Raw genomic sequence first — 19273 nt, 5'->3', positions numbered from 1 at the left:
AGTAAAGGTATGGAAGCATACCTAGGATGGTCCCGGAATGCAGCGCTCGACGCGTTCGGACCTGTGTCGGCGACCGAGTCGCTCGAATTTCTGTGCAAAAGTCAACCAGACCGGCGACGGAGAAAGCACATGGAACCAAGACACATACCCAAAACCCCGGGAATCCTGACGGCGAGCTGTATGTGAAAAAGTCGACATGTGCGGCAATTGATTCGTCGGTGTGACTGACAAAGCCAAGGAAATGTCTGGCTATGCGATGCGCGAGGCGTCAGCGTAGCCCAGAGAAGTCATCTTGAGAAGGACGACGTCTGTCCACGAGCGCGCACAAGAGGCCAGCAGTCTGGCACGGCGACTCGAACTGAGCGGCCGGCCTGAGTCGGAGAAAGAACGGGTTTTAGTGATCCTCCTGGAAAGCACCACAGCTGGTTGACAGCATCAAAGGTCACTTCCGAGGCCCTGGACGTTATATGACAAGATTTACTCAGCCCGCCAGACACACTCCTGAACATGAGAAGGCGAGGCACTTACGTCGATTGGAATATCTCCATAGTCTGGCTGATACAGATGAAGGTCGATGCGGCGTTCCAACAGCCACGGGGCTTGCGAATGCCAGTCGGCGGTTTCCGGGGTGGTGGTGAAGGGCAAGGATGACGACGGCGGGTCCGAGGCGAACAGGCCATGCTTGTGCTCGGCTTGTGGGGGCGGCGTCTTTGGCCGGCGCGGAAAAGAGGTGCGCAGCTGGGCTCGGAGGGCATGGGCCGCCTGTGCCGTGTTCAGGAAACCATCGGCAGCAAGCTGACGGGCGGTTTCACAGGCTCGCTGGGGGGCGGGGTCGACAGCAATGGCCGTCACAATGTCTTTGAGGTCGTCGACCTGCCTGGACAGGGTTTCAATGCGGCCCTTCAGAGCGGAGGTGCGGCGCTGATCGCCTTCGGCGTCGTAGGCGCAGTCGGATCGGTTCCTTGCCAGGCACGGCGTACAGGTTGGGCGCTCGCCGTCACACTGCAATGGTCAGACAGGACGGAGGCACTCGGGCGCCATATACCTTGTGTTTGCGGCGCTGGCAGGGCTGGCAAGCGACAGCAACGACGGTTTTGCGCTTGGCTTGGGCGGACTGGCGGCGGCGATTTGCGGCGGGATGGGGCGGCGCTTGCACGCCGTCGACGGGGCCCTGCTTGGGCCGGATGGAAGGGAGCATGGCGGGGCGTGGGAGGCGAGTGGGAGACGGGTGGGAGACGAGTGGGGAGCGGAAGCGGGTGGAGGCGTGCAGCCTCAGGTTCTGGCGGGCCGGGATGGCGGGCGCACGGCAACACGCACTTTCCGGCCTAGTGGGAACACCGAGATATGGCAGCAGCGTGGCAGTGCGGTTGCGAATAGGGCGGCGCGATGGGCACAGGATGACGCCGGTTGGCACAGGCCGTGGCAGGTGCGGCCTAAGCTCTGCCTAAGCTCTGCCTAATAAGCTCTCGCAAAGCTCGCAGTAGACTCCGTAGCGTCGAGCCGCGCCCGCGTCAGCCCATGTGCCCTGCTTCGCCTGCTTCGCCTGCTTCGCCCTGCGTCGCCCTGCGTCGCGCCGCCCACGAATAATGTTATTTTTTTTCTAGCATACCTACGGAATTACAACCTTTCGGAGAAGGGCAAAGACGAAAAATCACAGCTTCCGCGCGCCTGTGCTCGCACGCGTTCCGCCTCGCGCTTCACATAGTCGTCAATCGGGCGGAAGCCGCAGTCTGCGTGCCGCAGCGCCATGTCCTTCAGCGCGAAGATGTCGTCCCTGAGGCCCGAGATTTCGGCGTGCAGGAGCTGGTTGTGGACGGAGAGGTTGCGGTGTCTGTCCTCCAGCTTGTCCGTCCAGTCTCTTTTCTTCCTCCGACACCTGTTCGCCGCCAGCCGGTTCTTCTCCAGATTCACCTCGCGCCGCGCCCGCTCGTTCGGCGTGCCGGCCTGCGTCGGGCATTGTGCCTTTTTGCGTTTGGCTGCTTTTCTCGCCCCGGACGTCCGCTGCTGGCCTTTTGTGTCCATCGAGGGCCCGGGGAAAGGGCCGTCCTGATGCGTGGACACGCTTTGTGCCAAGGAGCCCTGCAGCTTGCAGTCGTTTGGCGGCGTCGCCATGTCAGGGCTTGGACCAGCGTTTGGGAGGGTCGAGAGGAAGGCATCGCTGAGGAGACTGCCCAGTTCGGTGTGCAGCAGCATGGGATCCGCAACGCCATGGCGGTCGAAGTGAGGTGCTGGTGTCATGATTGCTGGGGAAGAAGGAAGGCGAGCGGCGCACTTGAAATCGTGTTCAGAACTGGGCGGGACGCCTACGTGGGTGAGATAGCTAGCGACCTCAGCCACCGGACTGCAAACAGGATGGGCCTGTCCCGAGCCTAGGGGCTGGCTTTCTCCCATCTTGCATGCGGGGTGGGACAATTGCTGCCGCATCTGCCAGCCTCATCACAAGAACACAGCTGCGCTACGCCGCCTGTCGCGACGTGCCATCTGCGCATGCATGCACCCAGCACGAGCGCCTCTTCATTGCTCTAATGCTGCTGAAGCTTGACGTAGCCATCTCTGTTGGATTGGTTCGGTCATAGGATCCACCAATCACCTGGCCTGCCCTTCCAATCGGATTGCTGCCGAGCACATACTTCCCTTCCCTGCGCACTCTCTCCCCTGATTCCCACCAGTATATACGTAACTCGACAAAAACTTGGCACCGCTTGGCCATCTTCTTCCCCTGCAGATGCACTTCAACACCGTCGTATTCGGCGAGCCCATCCGATCTATCCTTCCACGCAGACCTCGGCCGCGTCCCACCCAAGATAATTGGTCACCCAGCCGTCTAATGCATGCCGTGATAGCCGTTGACTAGGCGCTTTGACCAGCTCGCACCGCTATCACAACATGTTATAACACTACCACATTTCAGGAAATCCTCACTTGCTATGCACCATATTGTTGGTCCTTTTCACTCCGTGCATTTGCAATAATCGAGAGCCATGGCCATCAAAGCTTAAAGACCAAAAGTAGCGTGAAGCTAGCCGCGGGGAAGTAGCTTGGCAAAGAGGAGCAACATACAGTGCCAAGACCTGCTCTATTTGAACGCACTTTTTAAGGGCAGCTTGTGTACTGAGCTCCAAGAGCGGGCACTCCCGCGGTACCCTTGCCAGACGACGACCTTGGTTTGCTTTCTAGTGTACCTATATACTTTAATACCACAATAATAATAAAACTCGACACATGTCAAACAAGGGGACCAAATAGACAGGGCTACCATGTCAGTTTGGGCCCGCAAAGGGTTCTCTTGACCCGATCTAGAATCTGCTGGGGCAGAATTACAAGACCGATCACCAAGGTGACGGACGAATGGATAAGCGGAACCATCTTGTCAGAAAACGAGCTATGGCATTGGTGTCCGAGACGCATCAAGGCCGCCGTTCGAAGTGGAGTCGTCGGTATGTGGCCACAAAGTCGAAATGAGTGATTTCACGTAGAGGCGTAGGTCAGTGATTTTGAATCAATAATTTCATGTCTCATTATAAAAGAATAGCGAAGGTATCGTTTTTAAACACAACGGACACACTTTTCACACATTAACCTCCCTCATCACACGACCACCTTCTACATGGCCTCTCTTAACACAAATCGCCAGGGCAAGCGATGTTGCTGCCGTAAAAGTCGCCCGAGATGCCGGCAATCTGGAAGATGGCGTTGACGACACCACCGATGCCCTCGCCGGCGATGAGGCCAGCAGCGACCGCGTAGCCATAGATGTCGAAGCTCTCCGGGTTCCGCTTGGCCCAAATGTAGGCGGGCAGGGCGCCCATGATCATGGCGAGACCGTAGACAGCTACAAAATTCGTCAGTCCGGGACATAAACGCGCGTTTTGTGGCGCCAAAAAGAGAGGGGGGGGGCGAGAGAGATATTCCGAGAAAAGAATCAACTTACTTTGAGGCAGGACAAAGGCCAGAGAAATGCACATCATGTTGGGGTGGTACGCCCTCACCCACTCGAGCTTTCCAACCCAAAGGAAATGTCTCACGAGCACCATGGCAGCGCCCAGGATCGCAAAGCAGATGGCAAAAATGCCGGAGCTCGTCGGGATGGGGAAGTCCGGATCGGTGACGGCGATGGCGACGGCGCGCCAAGCAGACACCGAGGGGGCGGAGAAGGCGCAGTGCTCTGCCTCGGTGTCGAGGATGCAAGGGTACGCGGTCGCGAACAGAACGAACATGCCGGGAGCGAGGAAGACGGCGACGATGGTGCCCAGGCCCTGGGCAATCCACTGCTGGATCGGCGGGGTCCGGAGGAGGAAACCCACACGGAAATCGGCCGTCAGGTCGGTTGACTGGTTGGCACCCATGTTGGCGAGGGCACCGCCCAGCAGGTTCAGCTTTTGCGCATGGGCGACGCCCCATTGCTCGCCCTTTGTCGCGCCACCGAGAACGATCTGAGAGGCCTTGGAGGCAGCGGTAAGAGGGGTGATGTCTGGAAACTCTCAGTCAGCAACCACTTGGTATGATTGGATTTTGCGTATTTGCTGCTTACCTGTGACACCCGTGCACTGAATGGCAAGGAAGCTGAAGAAGAATGCGAGGAACACACTGAGAACGGACATGCCGACGGGCATATCGAACTCAACGCCCATGACTTCTCAAATGTTAGCTTCTGTTTGCGCAACCAAGAAGGACGGGTCTGTTCGTACCGACGCAGCTCGTAATGACGGCTAGGATCAAGCCAGGGAGCCACATCCAGGTCCTGACGCGCTCGCTCGGCAGAGCGGGGTCCTCAACAACATCCTTAAGCTCTTGCTTTGAGCGTTCTTCAAAATAACCAAGCTCTTTGCCGGCGGCGCGGCCCATGGCGTATATGGCACCACAGCATCCACGGGAAATGGCGCGGAAGCCGTAGACGAAGACACGCCACTGCAGAGCAAGCTCGGTGAAGGAGACGGCAATCATGCATAGAACGCCGGGCCAAAGGAGCCAGTAGCGGGGGCTAGGCGTGTCCTTGTTCGAGGCTGACAGGCTGAGCGAAGCAAAGGAAGCGTAACCCTCCCATTTGGGGTCGTCCGACGCGGCAACGCCAAAGGCGGCGCCGTTGTGGACGAGGGCTGGACCGATGATGCCCCAGGCGAGGATGCTGCCGCCGTAAAAGGAGATGGCGACATTGAGGCCAACGAGCATGCCGGAACCGATGAAGGCAGGGGTGAACTCGACTAGCCAGCCCCAGTTTTCGACGTTGATGGCGAGATTGTTGTAGTTGCCCCAGATGAAGAACCAGGTAAAGATGTGCCAGTCCCACAGGATGCCGACAGCGTACTGCGACACGACACGCAGGAGCAAAGCGGTGGTGAAGGACCAGGCCAGGGCCTTGGTCTTCATCTTGGCAATGGCCTCGCCGGACACGGCCTGGTGCATCGAACGGATCGTCATGGCCGTGGCGGTGGCAGTCGGAAAGATGAGGCGGAGCTCTCGAGCGACGTGAATGACGAAGAACTTGCGGAGAGGGGTGCCGAAAAAGAAACCAAAGTAACCACCCACGGCGGTGAGCGAGACAATCTTCCAGAAATCGGTGCTCGGCTTCTCGCTCATGAGGCCCAGCTGGTACAAGGCCGGGTAGGCTGAGACGAAGACGTTCGACAGGCCTCCGGACGCGGTGGCGGCCGTCTGGATGATGTTGTTCTCCTTGGGCCCGAAGCCACCACCCAAAATAGGGAAGTTCTCGGCAAATGCTGCGGAGAAGAACTTGATGACAGCAAAGCCGAGAATGGCGCCAAACAGATTGGCGGAGAAGGTCCAGCCAGTCTTGAGACCCAGATAGACGTTTGACGCATTCACGAGAGCACCGCAAATGCAGCCCATGATGACGGCGCGGACGGTCAGCACACGGCTGCGCTCTTCCGGCAGGTCATCGAAAGGGACGAATGGGTCGGGTAGGTGGTCGTCCGCGACCTCATCCTCCCCGATCTCGATAGCACCGTCTTTGTGGGAGGGGGAGGCAGGCACATCGTCTTGGGCCGGGTAAGGCTTCTTTTCGTCCAAGGAGCTATACACAGGTCAGTATAGTTGATAAGTATGGATCGACCATGACTATGTTATGCAAGGTACATTGGAAGATACAACAAGTTTTTTAATCCCAGACACGTTCGCGGACCGAGAGCAGAAGGGTATACTCACGCAGGGTGGGCGTGGCCCATACCCTCGACGGAGGGGTCGACGTTCTCAGCAGCGTTCATGGTTGGCCGCGGCGATCGATGGGTAAGGGCTGAGAAGAGATGCACGGGCGGACCAAGAGGCTATATACCTGGCGACACATGGCAGGTCGGCAGGGGGCCTCGGACGGGCATCGTCCGGGCTGGGTGGACAGCGTGGGTGCATGTGGCCGGGCCTGCGCTGGAAACAAAGGTCGGTAGCATGCAGTCAACTGCCAATACGAGTAAGACGATTCGGTTTGTGGTGAGGCAGCGGCGAGAGGGAAGGGCATGCCGGCGTGGACGATTAGCGGTCTAGGACCATCGGTAGCGATAGACGACGGGCTCGGAAGCGGCCATTGGTGGTGGCGGGTGGGCAGTTCGACGGCAGGGGCGCAACGGTGCTCCGGCACTAGCCAGGACAAGCTTCAGCTGGAGGGTGGAGCGGCTGGGCATCGGACGGACCCGAGGCGTCGCGATAGTGAACCGTCCGTTTTACGACTCTGCGCCGCAGCTCAACCGGCGCCGGCCAATCAAGCGCCCGCCTGTGCGGCCACTTATCACCGTCGCCTTCGCTTGGCGGTTGCCGGAATTCCAGCCTGACTCAATTAGGCAGGCCGTCGTGTTGCTCTGCGTAGTACGTGCAACCTGCTCGCTCCGAGCCCCATCGTCTGCGACGGCAAGATTCGGTCTTGCGCTGTGGCGTCGCCCGAGGAAAAAAGAGACGGTTCACGTGGTGACGGTCGAGTAGCGACATCTGCCCATCTTCTGGTACGACCCCCCCACAACGCCAGCGCCAGCGCCTGCGTTAGCAGCCTTTGGGAAGGAGGGCGTGCATCGTGCCAACTGCAAGGCACCCATGCTCCCCTCTCCGCATTGAAAGCAATGGCATGCATACCTGGTATCCGCCACGCATTCCAGAATGCTCACCCTGGCCAAACACAACCCGACCACCCGGATCCGGGAGCAGCCTAGAAGCCTGTTGACTGCCACGCTACCAATCCCAAGGGTCGCCCTGCTCATCAAAGATACACATCTTCCCATGTCTCCCACACCTGGTGCTGCGGACCCCATGGGCCCGCGTCGCGACCCACATTCCTTCGAGTCTTGCGATAAGCTGTTCGCCTACCGCGTCTTCTTCTATTTCTTACATTGATGGTACATCAGCCGCCACCTACAAAACCGCATGCAGAGATATGAGCAGAGAGTCCAATCACCATCCGAGAATTACGTCTTTAGTCACGATCCAACTTGCCGCGCCAGTCGCCGATGTGATTGATGATGATCTTGGCCGCCCGCGGTGCAGGCTCGTTCCTGCCTAGCGCTTCCACAAAATCGCCCTCGGGATCTGCAAGGCCATGTCGTCAGTGTATTGCTCGCCTGGCCTGCCGTCCAATCAAAGAGAACTGACCCATCAAGTAAAAGTAAATGCTGTGATCCACGAGGTAGTCCTGCCCAGGCTTGACGTCCGATGGCGTCGAGAAATACACCCTGTACTTTCTGCACATGGCCTTGATGTCATCGTACGTGCCGGTCAAGCCGATGATGTCGGGGTGGAATTCTTTGAGGTACGCCTTCATGACGGCAGGCGTATCGCGCGCGGGATCGCAAGTGATGAAGACGGGACGAAGAGTGTTGCCGGCAACCTTCTTCACTTCGTCGATCATCTCTGCCATCTTGTCCAGCTCTTCGGGGCAGATGTCAGGACAGTGTGTGAAGCCAAAATACACCTGAGACCATATGCCGTCAGTCTTGTCCCCGTTGGCACCATCCAAACCCAATCAACTTACCAGAGCATATTTCCCCTTCATGTCTTCACTGGTAAACTTGTTGCCATTCTGGTCAATGAGAGAAAAGTCCCCGCCAACCTTGGGACGGCCAACACCCTTGGTCTGTTCGGCGATGCGCTGGCGCTGCACGCGTTCCTTCTCGTAGCGAAAGTAGATAATCAGACCGCCACCGACACCGAAGAAAAGGAGGGCCGAGGTCATGGAGAAGGGCTACCTGAGACGTCAGCTCCAGTTCCTTGTTTCTGTGGATCTCTGCGAGATATTTGGGATGGACTGACCCCAAGCCTGTACCGCGACTTTGCTTCCTCGACAGTCTTGTAGCAGCTCCGTGGTGTGCTCGAGAAGAGACGGGCCTGGGGCCTCGACGCAGACTGGAAACGGGACGCGGAGCTTGAGCGGGAAATCCTGCTGGAGTAGGACCGTCTCGTCGAAGCATTGAGGGCGCACGTCGAAGCGAGAGATGGTCTGACCGAGGCGGATGCGGCGCTGTTGGAGTGGGAAGCGATACGGAGGGCGGCGGACCAGGCGCTGGGCCTGGTAGCGCAGGAGGAAGCCATTGTCGAAGTGGCACGCACGTCTGGGCACGGAGCAGGAGAAGCAGAGCAGGAACGAAGTCTTGGAGTTGACGGGGATTTAGCGCAATGGAGCTGGTGATGTCGTGCGGGCAAAGCACGGAAATCCCGCCCCGAGCGAGTCATGCACTTTTGCACGTGAACGCGCGACTGCTGCGCGTCCCTCTGTTGCGCACACGCGTCGACTCGGTCTCATCCCAGTCGATCGCGTATCGCATTGAGTGTCGCTTGCCCGACCTGTGTCTGTCTCGAAGGTTCCAGCAGGCTGCTACTTGGTCTATATACCGCCTTCTCTCCTCCCAGGTCCGTCTCCAAACCACTCCAACACAGCTTCTCACACTTCATTACATGTTCATCCGGACTCCGTCAACAACTCTCCACCATGTCTACCACCGATGATCTCAGGACTTCGATTCAAACGCTCATCAGCGCCATCGAAGCCCAGCCGGAATTTCCCCCGCAGCAGGCGGTCCGCAAAGGCAAAGTCTACTTCATGTGGGACTTCGTCAACAACACCCTACGCATGCTTCTGGCCTCGAACAACAACCGCGAGACCAAGACCGACGTCATGCAGCGCAGCTTGTTCGCCAACATCCTCTTCAACGACACTACCGGCAAGCTCACCATGCTGACCGGTGGCGACACGACCGAATTCAACGCCGACGTCAAGGCGAAGAGTGAGGACGTCCAGACCAAGGCCGGGGAATGGGGCGTGGCTGAGGGTCTCCTGAGCAGTTGAAGTTCTCTTTTTCTACCCTGAATCATTTTGGTCTCTGTTTCGTTTCCAGCTTCAGTTGTTGCCGCCGGCAATACTACGCCTGCTCCAATCATGTAATTTCCTTTCTTACTAGAAAGCTGCCAGCAAGCTCCATTGCGCGAACTTTAATTCTCAAATCCCTTACAACTTTCACGAATGCTTGACAACTCTATCAGCACACTCTCTGTGAACCGGCATTGGGACACCCTTGGCCATTGCTTACAACACATCCCACAAGGCATCGCATCCGGGTTTGAATGAGGAGTTGAAGCCGGCATCTGGCCGTGCGAGTACCATGCTCAAATCTACATGGACGTCCGGACACATGTTCCCACTGCCCACAAAAAAATCCACACACATTCGAGCAAGAGCTGCAAGATGTACAGATCTCAAATAATCACTACTCCCCCCTCCCCCTCTCAACACAACCCCATACCGACCCCGTGATTCCACGCAAACGCCTTCACCACGCCACTCAAGTGCGCCGCCGCCCCGAGCAGCACGAAGACATGAAAGATCTGATGGCTCGACCCCCACACGTCGAACGCGCCCGGCGCCCACTTCTCGGGCACTTTGGTCGCGTAGGCGGCGACGCCGGCGCCGTACAGGACGAACTCGAGCGCGAAGAAGCCCCAGCCCATGCGCTCGTGCGCCAGCCCGACGCCATACGCCCGCGCCGCGTGCGCCATGGGCAGGAAGCCGGCCACGCCCAGCGCCAGGAACATGCCTGTCCGGAACGGCCGCCACGCCGGCTTGCGGCACGCCGGCACCAGGCACACGATGGCGGACGCTGCCGCGAGGACCAGTATCTGATGGGATGATGTCGGCAATAATTCGTCCAGTGCTCAAGACTAGTGGAAACAACGAAAAAGAAAAGAAGGAGAAAAAGGGGGGGGGAGCACTTGAGTCTGTCTGGCAGACCACCAGACTCTATGCACACAACAACATATCAGTCACTCACCAGCGTAAGATAAAACTTGGCATCCGCCCGCTGGCAGTAGAAGCCGTAGTAGACGCCCGGCACCCAGCTGCCCGCGATGAGGCAGAGGATGCCGAGGAAGTCGAGCAGCAGCCACCTCTCGTAAATGTTCTCCGAGTGGTTCATGAAGGTGTGGTACGCCGACGAGCACGCCAGGCAGCAGAAGCAACCCGCGAAGAAGCATGCGAAGACGACGACATCCTCGTGCGTCGCCGTCGCGTAGAGCGGCGCGAGCGTGCGCCAGAGGTGGTGGGCCAGGGAGGCGAAGAAGACGAGGCCGAGCAGGTGCGTCCAGATGTTGACCGTCTGGTTGTGCAGGGTCGGGATGCTGCGGATCGAACGGGCGTAGGAGCGGGAGAGCGGCCGGTAAGACGTGAGGATGTATTCGTTGTCTTGTTGCCAGGGTGCAAGTTCGTTGTAGGCTAGCAGAGTGGTGGATGAGTTTGTTGGTCTGCTTCTGGTTTTCTCTTCCATTTTCGCAGCTGCAACCAACGACAGTGCTGGAATCCTGGGGTAATTGAGATTGCGGGGGCCCGTGAGACTGGGCTTGACTGGTCGTCACTGGCAGGTATTCTGGTCGAAGGGCTGGAGATAAAGCAACAATGCAGAACGCTTACACAACGGACGAAAAGGGATACAAAAAAACCCCCCAAAAAAACGCTGGCAAGGATGCAACAACAAACTGATACGCAGGTACCCAAGGACGTGTGGCGAAATTTTATACCTACCAGTACCCGGCAGGTGGGGTAAGGCCAAGCAAGGTTCCGATCCGATCGTGAGGTGGCCAACATTTTCCGGTCCCCAACCCCATGGTACGAAATGGTCCCAGGGCCCCGAGCGTCGTGCAAAAACCACGAATGGTGGCTCGCACTTGGCTCGAAAGCTTTAATCTAGGTCCCAAAGGCTCTTGCAAGTCGGTTTCCGAGAGATGTAGAACTGTCGAATGGCAATCACTCTCACAAGGTTCTTTCCCATGGCAATCCACGCTCTGCTAACTGAGCGCACATCATGGGGTCCCATGTCGGGCAAAGATGGGGAGCAGCTAGTCCCATTTGAAACAACTGTTGGGACCACGACCGACAAAATCCAGGTTGATCGGTGAGGGCGCGGCAATCGGTTATGGCTCGGCGATGCGAGCCCGACATCGCATGAAGATCCGTCTGACCCACCTCTCATGCCACCGGACATGTTGGAAACGATGCTCTGCTGTATGTTCAAAACTACCTTTTGCCCTAGTGCTGAGCGAGATCCTCGTCGTCTTCAGCTTCTGTAGAGTCTTCATAGCTGGCCTCCGAGTCCGAGCCATCTCCTAGAGTGTCCGGAAGCTGGTCGTTCATGTTGGTGGGCAGTCTAGTGCGTAGCCATTCCTCGAAAGCGTTGTCCACATCATCATCCAACGCCTCTGTTGATTCAAAGCGCTCAAAAGGACCATCCTCGTGGGCATCCCCAACGTCGAAACGGGAGAAGCCCATGCCTTGGTCATACACCCCACTCACCTCGTCTTGAAGGTCTTCATCTTCACTGTCAGCATCGTAAATGTCGTACTTTCGTGCCGCTCTTAGGTCTTTGAGCTTCTGTCTCTCCTGGAAGTCGCCGTGGAAGTAGTCATCCTCGAGCGTGTAGCCTTCATTCTTGATGTACCATCGGCGAATGCGGATTCGGCGGGCGTCGCGATACGCTTGCCTCTCCCGCTCAGAAAGTATCCTCATCATCTGCGAGATGCCCTGGAAGAGCTCGGTTTCGCCAGATTTGATTGCTTTCTGTACCTCGATAGCTTTAGATTCCTCCACGTCGCCCTGATGAACCAAACGTTAGCTCTCCTAGACCAGCAGCTCCCAATAATAAAGTATGAACAAGAGGGGGTGTGTTTACCCTCATCTGCAAGTTCAGCTTCATGGCGTAGCACTCTTCCCCAAACAGCCGGTCGAACATGGCCCGCCAATCGAACGACATCTCCCTCGCCTCGTAATCAATCTCCAAGCCGGGTAGCTCCGTATCATTGATAATCTGGCGCACGGTAATGGTATACGGCGACAGATCGATCCTGCAGCCATACCCATTCCCCTGATACAACCTCATCGCGGCCCGCCACCTTTCCGTCAGCGCATCCTCCACCGCCTTCTCATGCCGCCTCCCCTCCTCCTCGTCCTCGCCCTCGTCCTCCTCTTCTTCCTCTTCCCGCAACGCGCGCCTGTTGCTGAAGACGACGCGCTTCCGGTCCTCGGACAGCCGGTCGAACTCGAGCGTGAGGTTCAAGTAGTGCTTCCAGCCGTGGCTGTCGGGCACCATGCCCAGGTCGCGGAACTTGATGTGCGTGCGCGGCTTGAGGTGGCGGTGCAGGAACGCCTCCTCGGCCGCGGCGCGCACCGTCCGCGACACGCGCCGGCAGGACAGCCACACGTGCGGGATGACGTTGCTGTGGGCGATGTTGCTGATGATGCGCACCCAGAGCTCGACCGGGAGCGGCGGGCATCGCCGGGCCGACTCGCTGCTGGATGGCGGCGGCGGCGGTGGCGGTGGCGGGTGGGAAGCCATTGATTTTCTTTGCTCTGTTTTACTGGGGAAGGGATCAGAAGGGGAGTGGACGTCGAGCTTGGGGTGGCGGTGTTGGAGGTCGCCAGTGGACATTGGTGGGGAAAGAGAAGGTGAGAGCGGCTGTAGCGATCCCACCTAGGTAGGCACCACTTGGATGGAACTGGACAAGAGCGAGCACTTCGTTCTCGGTGACACGGTTGCCTGCGAATGAGAATTTTGGGAGGCTATTGTGGAACGATCCGAGCCTCCCGTTACACATGTCGGAGTCAGGGTTCATGATAGGTAAGTAAGCTGCCGAGGTAGATCCTGGCCCTTGCCAACACACGTCATTGATTACATCAACCTCAACATTATCCTCCAAACTTCAGGACAAAACTGACCCGCCTACACGCATGGTGGAATCTTGCATCTAGATGCATTTATACAATCGTCTTAATCCTTGCATCCACATCCGGATATCTGCTTCAGCTACTAGTGAAGACCGGTTCGTTGAAACATACATCTATGTCAACACACTTATCTTAGCTGCCCATATGAAAGTTCGTCGTAGGTCGATTTCTTGTTGACTAAGTAGTACAGGAGGCATGTCTCGCGAATTGCTTGCAGGATGGCGACTACACCTCTGGTGACAACGTAGGAGCCTTCCCCATCCTGGGCTTGCCTGAATTGGCCGGTTATTATTCTGTCTTCAGCGACTTTCAACAGGCCAGCGGGAGTGGCCAAGATTGCTTTCAGAGAAATTATGTCAATTATCTATGTTGGTCTAAAAAGTGCCCTTGGGCTAGAAGTGAGGCAATAGACTAGTGCATGATTAGTACTCGGCGAATCTGACCGAGGATGTCAGGAAAACGAAAGACAAAAGCCTAGCATTTCAAGGGAGATCGAAATTAGAACCAGGGGATAGGTGAGATCATCCATGGATGGATTATTAGAAGGATGAGATCCGAGCATCCCTTCCCCTATCCAACAGTTTTCGAACGCCCGGGCAAGCTGTTTGCTGGGCGTGCATCACACCCATCATTCCTCGAAAATGCTTCCGTCCTCAATCAACTAAACAACATCTCCATAATCGTAAAATCGGATCAAACGTGACTAGCACTACCCGCAGGGCTTCTGGGCGTGCTGTTGTTATTCGTTGGCGTGCGGGCCCTGCTGCTCGGACCCTGGAAACTTGGAACCGCCGGTCCGCCGCTGGTGCCGGGCCCAGCTCCTGTAGCCGTCGCCCGCCCGCTGACGTCTTGCATCTCGACCCCACCTTGCTGGTCCTTGCTGAGCGGGGTAGTGCGCTTTCCGCGACGCTCGCCGAAGCGCTGGTCTCCCTCCTCGTATTTGCGTTTGAACGTGAGGTACGTCGGAGGACGAGGGCGGAGCAGCACTGCCGCAAAGTTCTGCCAAGGAGTCTTTCGCGTAAAGGGGCGGTGGCGATCTTTCTTCAGGAACTTGTGCGAGTTAAGATATTCACGTGTCGTCTCACCGCGGCCAATCAGGAAGATGTGATAGAACCAAAGCGAGGCAGGGTACCAGGTAACGAGGATGCCGTAGATCATCATGGCGAAGGGAACGCGCCAATGAGAGATGGCATCTCCAAAGGTTCGTGCTTCCTCGGCGTAGGTCCAGGCAAGAAGATGACCAAGGCTCGCAGCAAACAGGAAGGCCCCCAATAGCGTTGCGGAACTGACGAAAACGAAAAAGTACCGGTAATTGCGGCGGCCAACACAATTGTTCAGCCATACGCAGTGGTGATCCTGCGTCTCAATGCAGTTGTCGCAGACACGGCAGTGGTGTGCACGAGGCGGGCGCCAGATATTGCATGACTTGCAGTATTTGGTCGGGACCTCCATAGCAGCTGTTTGAGAGCTGGCTGATTTGACCATCACCCATTCGGTGGTGGGTGGCCCAACGGCCAACGGGTCTTCCGAGGGATCCGGCGGCGGGAACGGGTGGAGATTACGAGGAAGTATCTAATGGCCGGTTAGCATAGCAGGAGTGGACTTGAAAAAAATATGAGACTTACGCCAGGGTCGGAAAGGGAGGCATGGATGAAGGAAGAAACGCAAACTAAAAAGAGGTACGCAAACAGAATGGGTATCGCTGGTGAAACGTTAAGCCATAACCACGGTGCCCTGGAAGGTTTGGTCAGCATGAACGCTCGGGGCACTTCAAAAGTGGCCTAGTCTTACGAGAAAATGAGAAAAAGAATTGCAGGAACCGCAACAAGTAAAGCAGTTCCAATGCTGATAGGCCGATCCCTAGTATTCTGCAGTCTCCCACCCCAGCAGAAAACGGTGTTGCCGGTGAAATACTCGTAGTTCTTCCCCAGATTCATTTCTTTCTGGACCTCGGCCTTGGTGATGTCCGTTGCAGTGTCCTGCGCCTGTAGTCTGGGTGAGGACGCTGCCGAAGACAACTTCTCGTGGCCCTGCCCTTGCGGACGAACGGAGCCGGAATTATGGCTACGGCTAGGTAGCATGAAGCTGGATCGAAATGAGCGTGGAGACTTCTTTTCGGGTGGAACCAGGGAGCCAGACTTGTTTGCACGCGACAGGTCCAGGTGCGGAGGCGCCTCGTTTCTAAGCGGCTGCTGCAGAGGGGTTATGCTCTCGCCGTGGCTACGGACTGTATCGGGAACAGTAGGGGTGGTATTTGCTGTGGTGCGGTCGGGAATGTACTCGCGTTCGCTGAACTCGGTGGGAGAGGGGGGAGGCCGTCCTTCCTGCTCCTGGGAGGTGCTCTGGGCCTGGCTGGGTACCGAATTAATACTGTTGCGGTAGGAGCTGAAACCTAGTTCACTCTGTCCATCGTGCGAGAGGGAGTTGCGCCCCAGGACGGACCCTGGTCGCTGCCCTCGTTGTCCTTGTAGCCTTTGCGCGCTCATGGGCCGGAAGAAAGCCGACTGTTGAATTCCTGCGACGTGTGACTTGCTTTGCGACGTGGGGGGGCGGTTGCCGCCGCTATTTGTGCTACCAGGCCCTGCATTCTGTCCAGTGGTGCCGCGAGAAGGCGGGGCCCGAGACCAAGTCCGACGATTGCCAGTAGTCGACACGGACGAGGGCCGCGACGGCGGCAGTCCAGACTCGCCGGGCGGGCCGGTCACACCAGAGACGCGAGATGCGCGGCGCACCTGCGAATCCTGAGGGAGTTCCTGCGGGTCGCCATCCTCAGAGGCTATGTCGGTCATGCGTGAGGAGATGACGCTGTGGGCGTCATGGGCGCCGGTGGGAATCTCGAGGGGAGTCGGGAAGGAGCTGCTGGGAGTCGAGGAGCGCTGCGGGCTGGTGGGAGCGGTCATTTCGGCGCGACAAGCGGACTTGCAGCGCGGTGGCGGGGGGTGATGGAGGAGAACGGTGGGCGTGGTAGAGAGCGTGGGCACGAATGCATGACCCAGCCAAGAGGCGCGCGGAGGGCTCGGATGCCGGAGTGCGAGGGGCCGACAGGGCTAGCGAGGCGGATCTCGAGGCGGGGGGCTCGTGCAGAGAGAGAGCGTGGGTGCTGGGGAAGCGTCAGAGCGGCATGGCAGGCGTCGTCGAGCGCAGGTCTGGCAGCGACGAGACAGCGCGCAGAGGAAAGAAGGAGTTGGCCTGAGAATCGCTGGCCCATGCAGTCAGGAGTGACCTCGGCCCAATCATGAGCGCCGCCCTGCAGATCGCCTAGAATTTTGCTGCAGGCTGCCGCATCCAGCGCGCTAACGCCGCCGCCCGCCGCCGTGCGCGACTCGGGCGCGCCCTGACATCAGCCTGCCGCGGCCGCAGCTTGTTCCGCTCCGCGCCACGTGACCAGGCCTATCAAGGCGCCCGCAATAATGTAGCTGCGCGGTGGTCTGACTTCATCCGCATCTCCCCCCAGCCCGACAAGCTTCACCTATCAACCATGTCCGCCATCATCGGTCGCGCTGCTTTCCGCGCCACGCGCCCCCTCCGCTTCCAGGCCGTTCGCCCTCTCCGCGCCGACCAGGTTGCGGACAAGCAGGCCAGCAAGGACGCCCTTAAGCAGGCCGGCAAGAAGGATCCCGAGCTCTACGTGTGCCTGCCCGCTCCAATTGCTCGCCCGCGCGCGCCCCGATACTGACCCGGTGCTGCTGCACAGGTTCTCTGGACCGTCATGGCCGGCGCCTTCGGCCTTGCCGGCTGGTACTTCTGTAAGTCGCAGCCCCTCGGCTCTGCGCCGCGACTGCCAATGGCGTCATGGACCCTTCGGACAACCATCTGATGCACGGCCGCCCCCATATAGCTCGCTCTCCCACGTCCTCCACCTCGGAAAAGTCCGTCCCCAAGGTCGCCGGCAGCGAGCCCTGGATGTCGGGCAGCGACGGCAAGTACCAGTACTACCCCGGTGGTGACTCCACCCAGGCTCCTCGCGACGCTCCGTCCGCCCTGAACACCGTCATCATCCCCAACGTCAACCTCCCCAAGGTAAGCGCCATACCCGGTGTCGCAGATCACCGCGTACGGACGAACGGAACCAGGATGGTTGCGCTGATGAAGCTTCACAGGAGCTTCACGAGAAGTACAACAAGTACGGCAAGGAGGGCTACTAGATCAGCATCGCATGCAAAGAGCAAACGGAGAAATAGAGGTTTGGTTGAAGACGTGACAACGCTGTTGTTTGTGTACAGAGTTTTGATTCCCTGCGGTGTAGAATAAGACCGACCTATTGCTGTCGATTCGCACAGTTCATCCAATGCTTGCCCCAAAATCAGAGCGATGTTCAGCAGCCACCAGATAGCTGCGCGGCTTTTTTTTTTCTGACCGGGGGCCTCATGACCCACAGCCGCTCAGTGTCGTGGAAGCGAATCTGAACTCGTATCTGTTGGCCGCAGACTCAGTGATAATTTGGGAACGATATTGAGGCTGAAACGGACGAGTCTGCATCCTAAAAACAGTAGTGGAAATCGTAGACAGACTAATCCTATCGTTCTTCTTCGGCTGACCTGCCAATTTAAAGGTCTCGGCTTTGGAAGTAGTCCGTTAATGCATCTCTCCTCGTTCTATTTTTTCCGGAAACGCCTGCATCTATGAATCGCCGCCTTTTTCAAATACTTCAAAACTGCCTTTCGCCGTCAGAGATCATTAAGGCGCTGCTGCATCTGTCCCAAAGTACGACGGTGCCAAAATCCGCCATATGCTCAGACATCTGCCATGTCTTCCGTCGTCTCCTCGCCTTTCCCCACCTTCTCCTGTTCTTTTTTCCTTTCCATCTTCTGGCGCATAGCCAGCTTCCTCGCGAGCCCGGCATCCTGGTGAACCAGCGTCATCTCGTCCACGACACGCAAAATGGTATACGCCTTCAACTCTTCCACGAGCGGACACCAGTCGGTTACGTGCTGCACGCTCGCCGCTCCCAGCGTAGATGAGTGGAAGAGGCGGACGCAATCTGGCATCAAGGTCGATGATCGAGGGGAGCAACTCAAGGCACTTGTGAATCACACGCGTGTCGTATAGCCTGGTGTAGGGTGTGCACTTGGATTGTGCTGGAATGCTTGCCAGGAGTTCATCGGGGTTCCTGGTCCTAAGGGAATTGGTCGAGAACAGATGTGGTAAGAGCTGAGTTTGAGGCGGAAGTGGTCATCAGGGTTGCTGGTCGGGAGTCGGTTGTGGAATGGTTAATGATTGAGGAGGTACAGGTTCCAATGGGTCAGTAGCAACTGTTGTTCGCATTCACATAACAATGGGCACAATCAATCTCGTCTCTGCATTTTCGTAGGTTATTGTGACTGCTGAAGACATTGCATCGGTAGTACCCAGCCACCAAGAAAGGCTATATGTCTTGTCGGAATGGCTTCTTGCAAGCCTGTGGCCTCGTATGAAGTGCTGGTCCGGGAAAGTGGTTGCCGCTTCGGACGTTGCTTACGTCAGCGTCCGGCTACAGAAGATGAAACACCCTAGGTCGCTCCCGTCTCCCTTCAACTTCCATCCCTTTTCCAGCTGCCTCCACCGCCATTCTATTCCCACAACAGCCATATCGCCGTCGATAAGTTAGATGGCGCATTGCGCACATTTCGCTCCTGGGACACGCGATGCTACCGATCAAATTGTCCGCTCCCTTCTGGCACTGATCACCGCTCGAACTCGCGTATACAGTTTCTCGCGTGGTGGCGTGCTCAGATCCAAACCATATGTCGATTGTGGGCCCAGCTGCAGAAAGCGACCGGCGTAGGACCGGTCAGGGCCTCTGGTTCTCTGGTGATTTGGCTTTTCTCAGGTCCAATGCCGAGAATATAAGAGACCTACTGTTATGTATCAGTATTTGACCCACTCACTGAAGTTGACGATAACGCTGTTGCTACAACAATGCAACACCGTTGGCAGAAGGAGCCGGTGCTATTCACCCACAGACTACTCTACAACCAACCGTCAACCCTCTTCAAAACTCGTGAATACGATTATTCAAGCAGGAAGCAAGTCAAATTGAACTACCGTGAACTCCGCATCACACAATGGATAACCTACTTTAGCCGTGCTTGGATC

At 57.4% G+C, this 19273-nt stretch overlaps 10 protein-coding genes across 10 annotated transcripts; 2 read left to right on the top strand and 8 right to left on the bottom strand.

Annotated features, from left to right (window-relative positions):
- Window positions 1–477: 477 nt before the first annotated feature.
- On the bottom strand, window positions 478–1198 carry BKCO1_7000140 (fungal specific transcription factor domain-containing protein; the record flags this gene model as incomplete). The annotated part of the gene is made up of 2 exons (XM_020278586.1): window positions 478–1002; window positions 1046–1198. The coding sequence occupies 2 exons, from the start codon at window positions 1196–1198 to the stop codon at window positions 478–480; spliced, it is 678 nt and encodes a 225-aa protein (XP_020133513.1).
- Window positions 1199–1617: 419 nt separating this feature from the next.
- Window positions 1618–2238, bottom strand: BKCO1_7000139 (bzip transcription factor; the record flags this gene model as incomplete). Its single annotated transcript, XM_020278584.1, has 1 exon — window positions 1618–2238. The coding sequence occupies one exon, from the start codon at window positions 2236–2238 to the stop codon at window positions 1618–1620; it is 621 nt and encodes a 206-aa protein (XP_020133473.1).
- A 1379-nt stretch (window positions 2239–3617) lies between these two features.
- BKCO1_7000138 (oligopeptide transporter) lies at window positions 3618–6221 on the bottom strand (the record flags this gene model as incomplete). The annotated part of the gene is made up of 5 exons (XM_020278583.1): window positions 3618–3832; window positions 3932–4471; window positions 4532–4633; window positions 4689–6031; window positions 6163–6221. 5 exons carry the CDS (start codon window positions 6219–6221, stop codon window positions 3618–3620), a joined length of 2259 nt encoding a protein of 752 aa, XP_020133472.1.
- A 1190-nt stretch (window positions 6222–7411) lies between these two features.
- Window positions 7412–8523, bottom strand: BKCO1_7000137 (sco1 protein; the record flags this gene model as incomplete). Its single annotated transcript, XM_020278582.1, has 4 exons — window positions 7412–7524; window positions 7588–7906; window positions 7967–8176; window positions 8245–8523. 4 exons carry the CDS (start codon window positions 8521–8523, stop codon window positions 7412–7414), a joined length of 921 nt encoding a protein of 306 aa, XP_020133512.1.
- Window positions 8524–8920: 397 nt separating this feature from the next.
- BKCO1_7000136 (uncharacterized protein) lies at window positions 8921–9277 on the top strand (the record flags this gene model as incomplete). The annotated part of the gene is made up of 1 exon (XM_020278581.1): window positions 8921–9277. The coding sequence occupies one exon, from the start codon at window positions 8921–8923 to the stop codon at window positions 9275–9277; it is 357 nt and encodes a 118-aa protein (XP_020133511.1).
- A 437-nt stretch (window positions 9278–9714) lies between these two features.
- On the bottom strand, window positions 9715–10748 carry BKCO1_7000135 (hemolysin-iii channel protein izh2; the record flags this gene model as incomplete). Its single annotated transcript, XM_020278580.1, has 2 exons — window positions 9715–10104; window positions 10257–10748. 2 exons carry the CDS (start codon window positions 10746–10748, stop codon window positions 9715–9717), a joined length of 882 nt encoding a protein of 293 aa, XP_020133510.1.
- A 758-nt stretch (window positions 10749–11506) lies between these two features.
- On the bottom strand, window positions 11507–12902 carry BKCO1_7000134 (heterogeneous nuclear ribonucleoprotein r; the record flags this gene model as incomplete). Its single annotated transcript, XM_020278579.1, has 2 exons — window positions 11507–12070; window positions 12147–12902. 2 exons carry the CDS (start codon window positions 12900–12902, stop codon window positions 11507–11509), a joined length of 1320 nt encoding a protein of 439 aa, XP_020133509.1.
- Window positions 12903–13891: 989 nt separating this feature from the next.
- BKCO1_7000133 (palmitoyltransferase erf2) lies at window positions 13892–16098 on the bottom strand (the record flags this gene model as incomplete). The annotated part of the gene is made up of 3 exons (XM_020278578.1): window positions 13892–14770; window positions 14824–14932; window positions 14990–16098. The coding sequence occupies 3 exons, from the start codon at window positions 16096–16098 to the stop codon at window positions 13892–13894; spliced, it is 2097 nt and encodes a 698-aa protein (XP_020133508.1).
- A 578-nt stretch (window positions 16099–16676) lies between these two features.
- BKCO1_7000132 (uncharacterized protein) lies at window positions 16677–17343 on the top strand (the record flags this gene model as incomplete). The annotated part of the gene is made up of 4 exons (XM_020278577.1): window positions 16677–16826; window positions 16893–16944; window positions 17037–17218; window positions 17299–17343. 4 exons carry the CDS (start codon window positions 16677–16679, stop codon window positions 17341–17343), a joined length of 429 nt encoding a protein of 142 aa, XP_020133507.1.
- A 588-nt stretch (window positions 17344–17931) lies between these two features.
- BKCO1_7000131 (uncharacterized protein) lies at window positions 17932–18186 on the bottom strand (the record flags this gene model as incomplete). The annotated part of the gene is made up of 1 exon (XM_020278576.1): window positions 17932–18186. The coding sequence occupies one exon, from the start codon at window positions 18184–18186 to the stop codon at window positions 17932–17934; it is 255 nt and encodes an 84-aa protein (XP_020133506.1).
- Window positions 18187–19273: the final 1087 nt, after the last annotated feature.

Source organism: Diplodia corticola, assembly GCF_001883845.1.
Source record: "Diplodia corticola strain CBS 112549 chromosome Unknown scaffold7, whole genome shotgun sequence".
Taxonomy (NCBI): Eukaryota; Fungi; Ascomycota; class Dothideomycetes; order Botryosphaeriales; family Botryosphaeriaceae; genus Diplodia; species Diplodia corticola.
The sequence above is the reverse complement of the archived record's forward strand: the minus strand, read 5'-3'. Positions and strand labels throughout refer to the sequence as shown.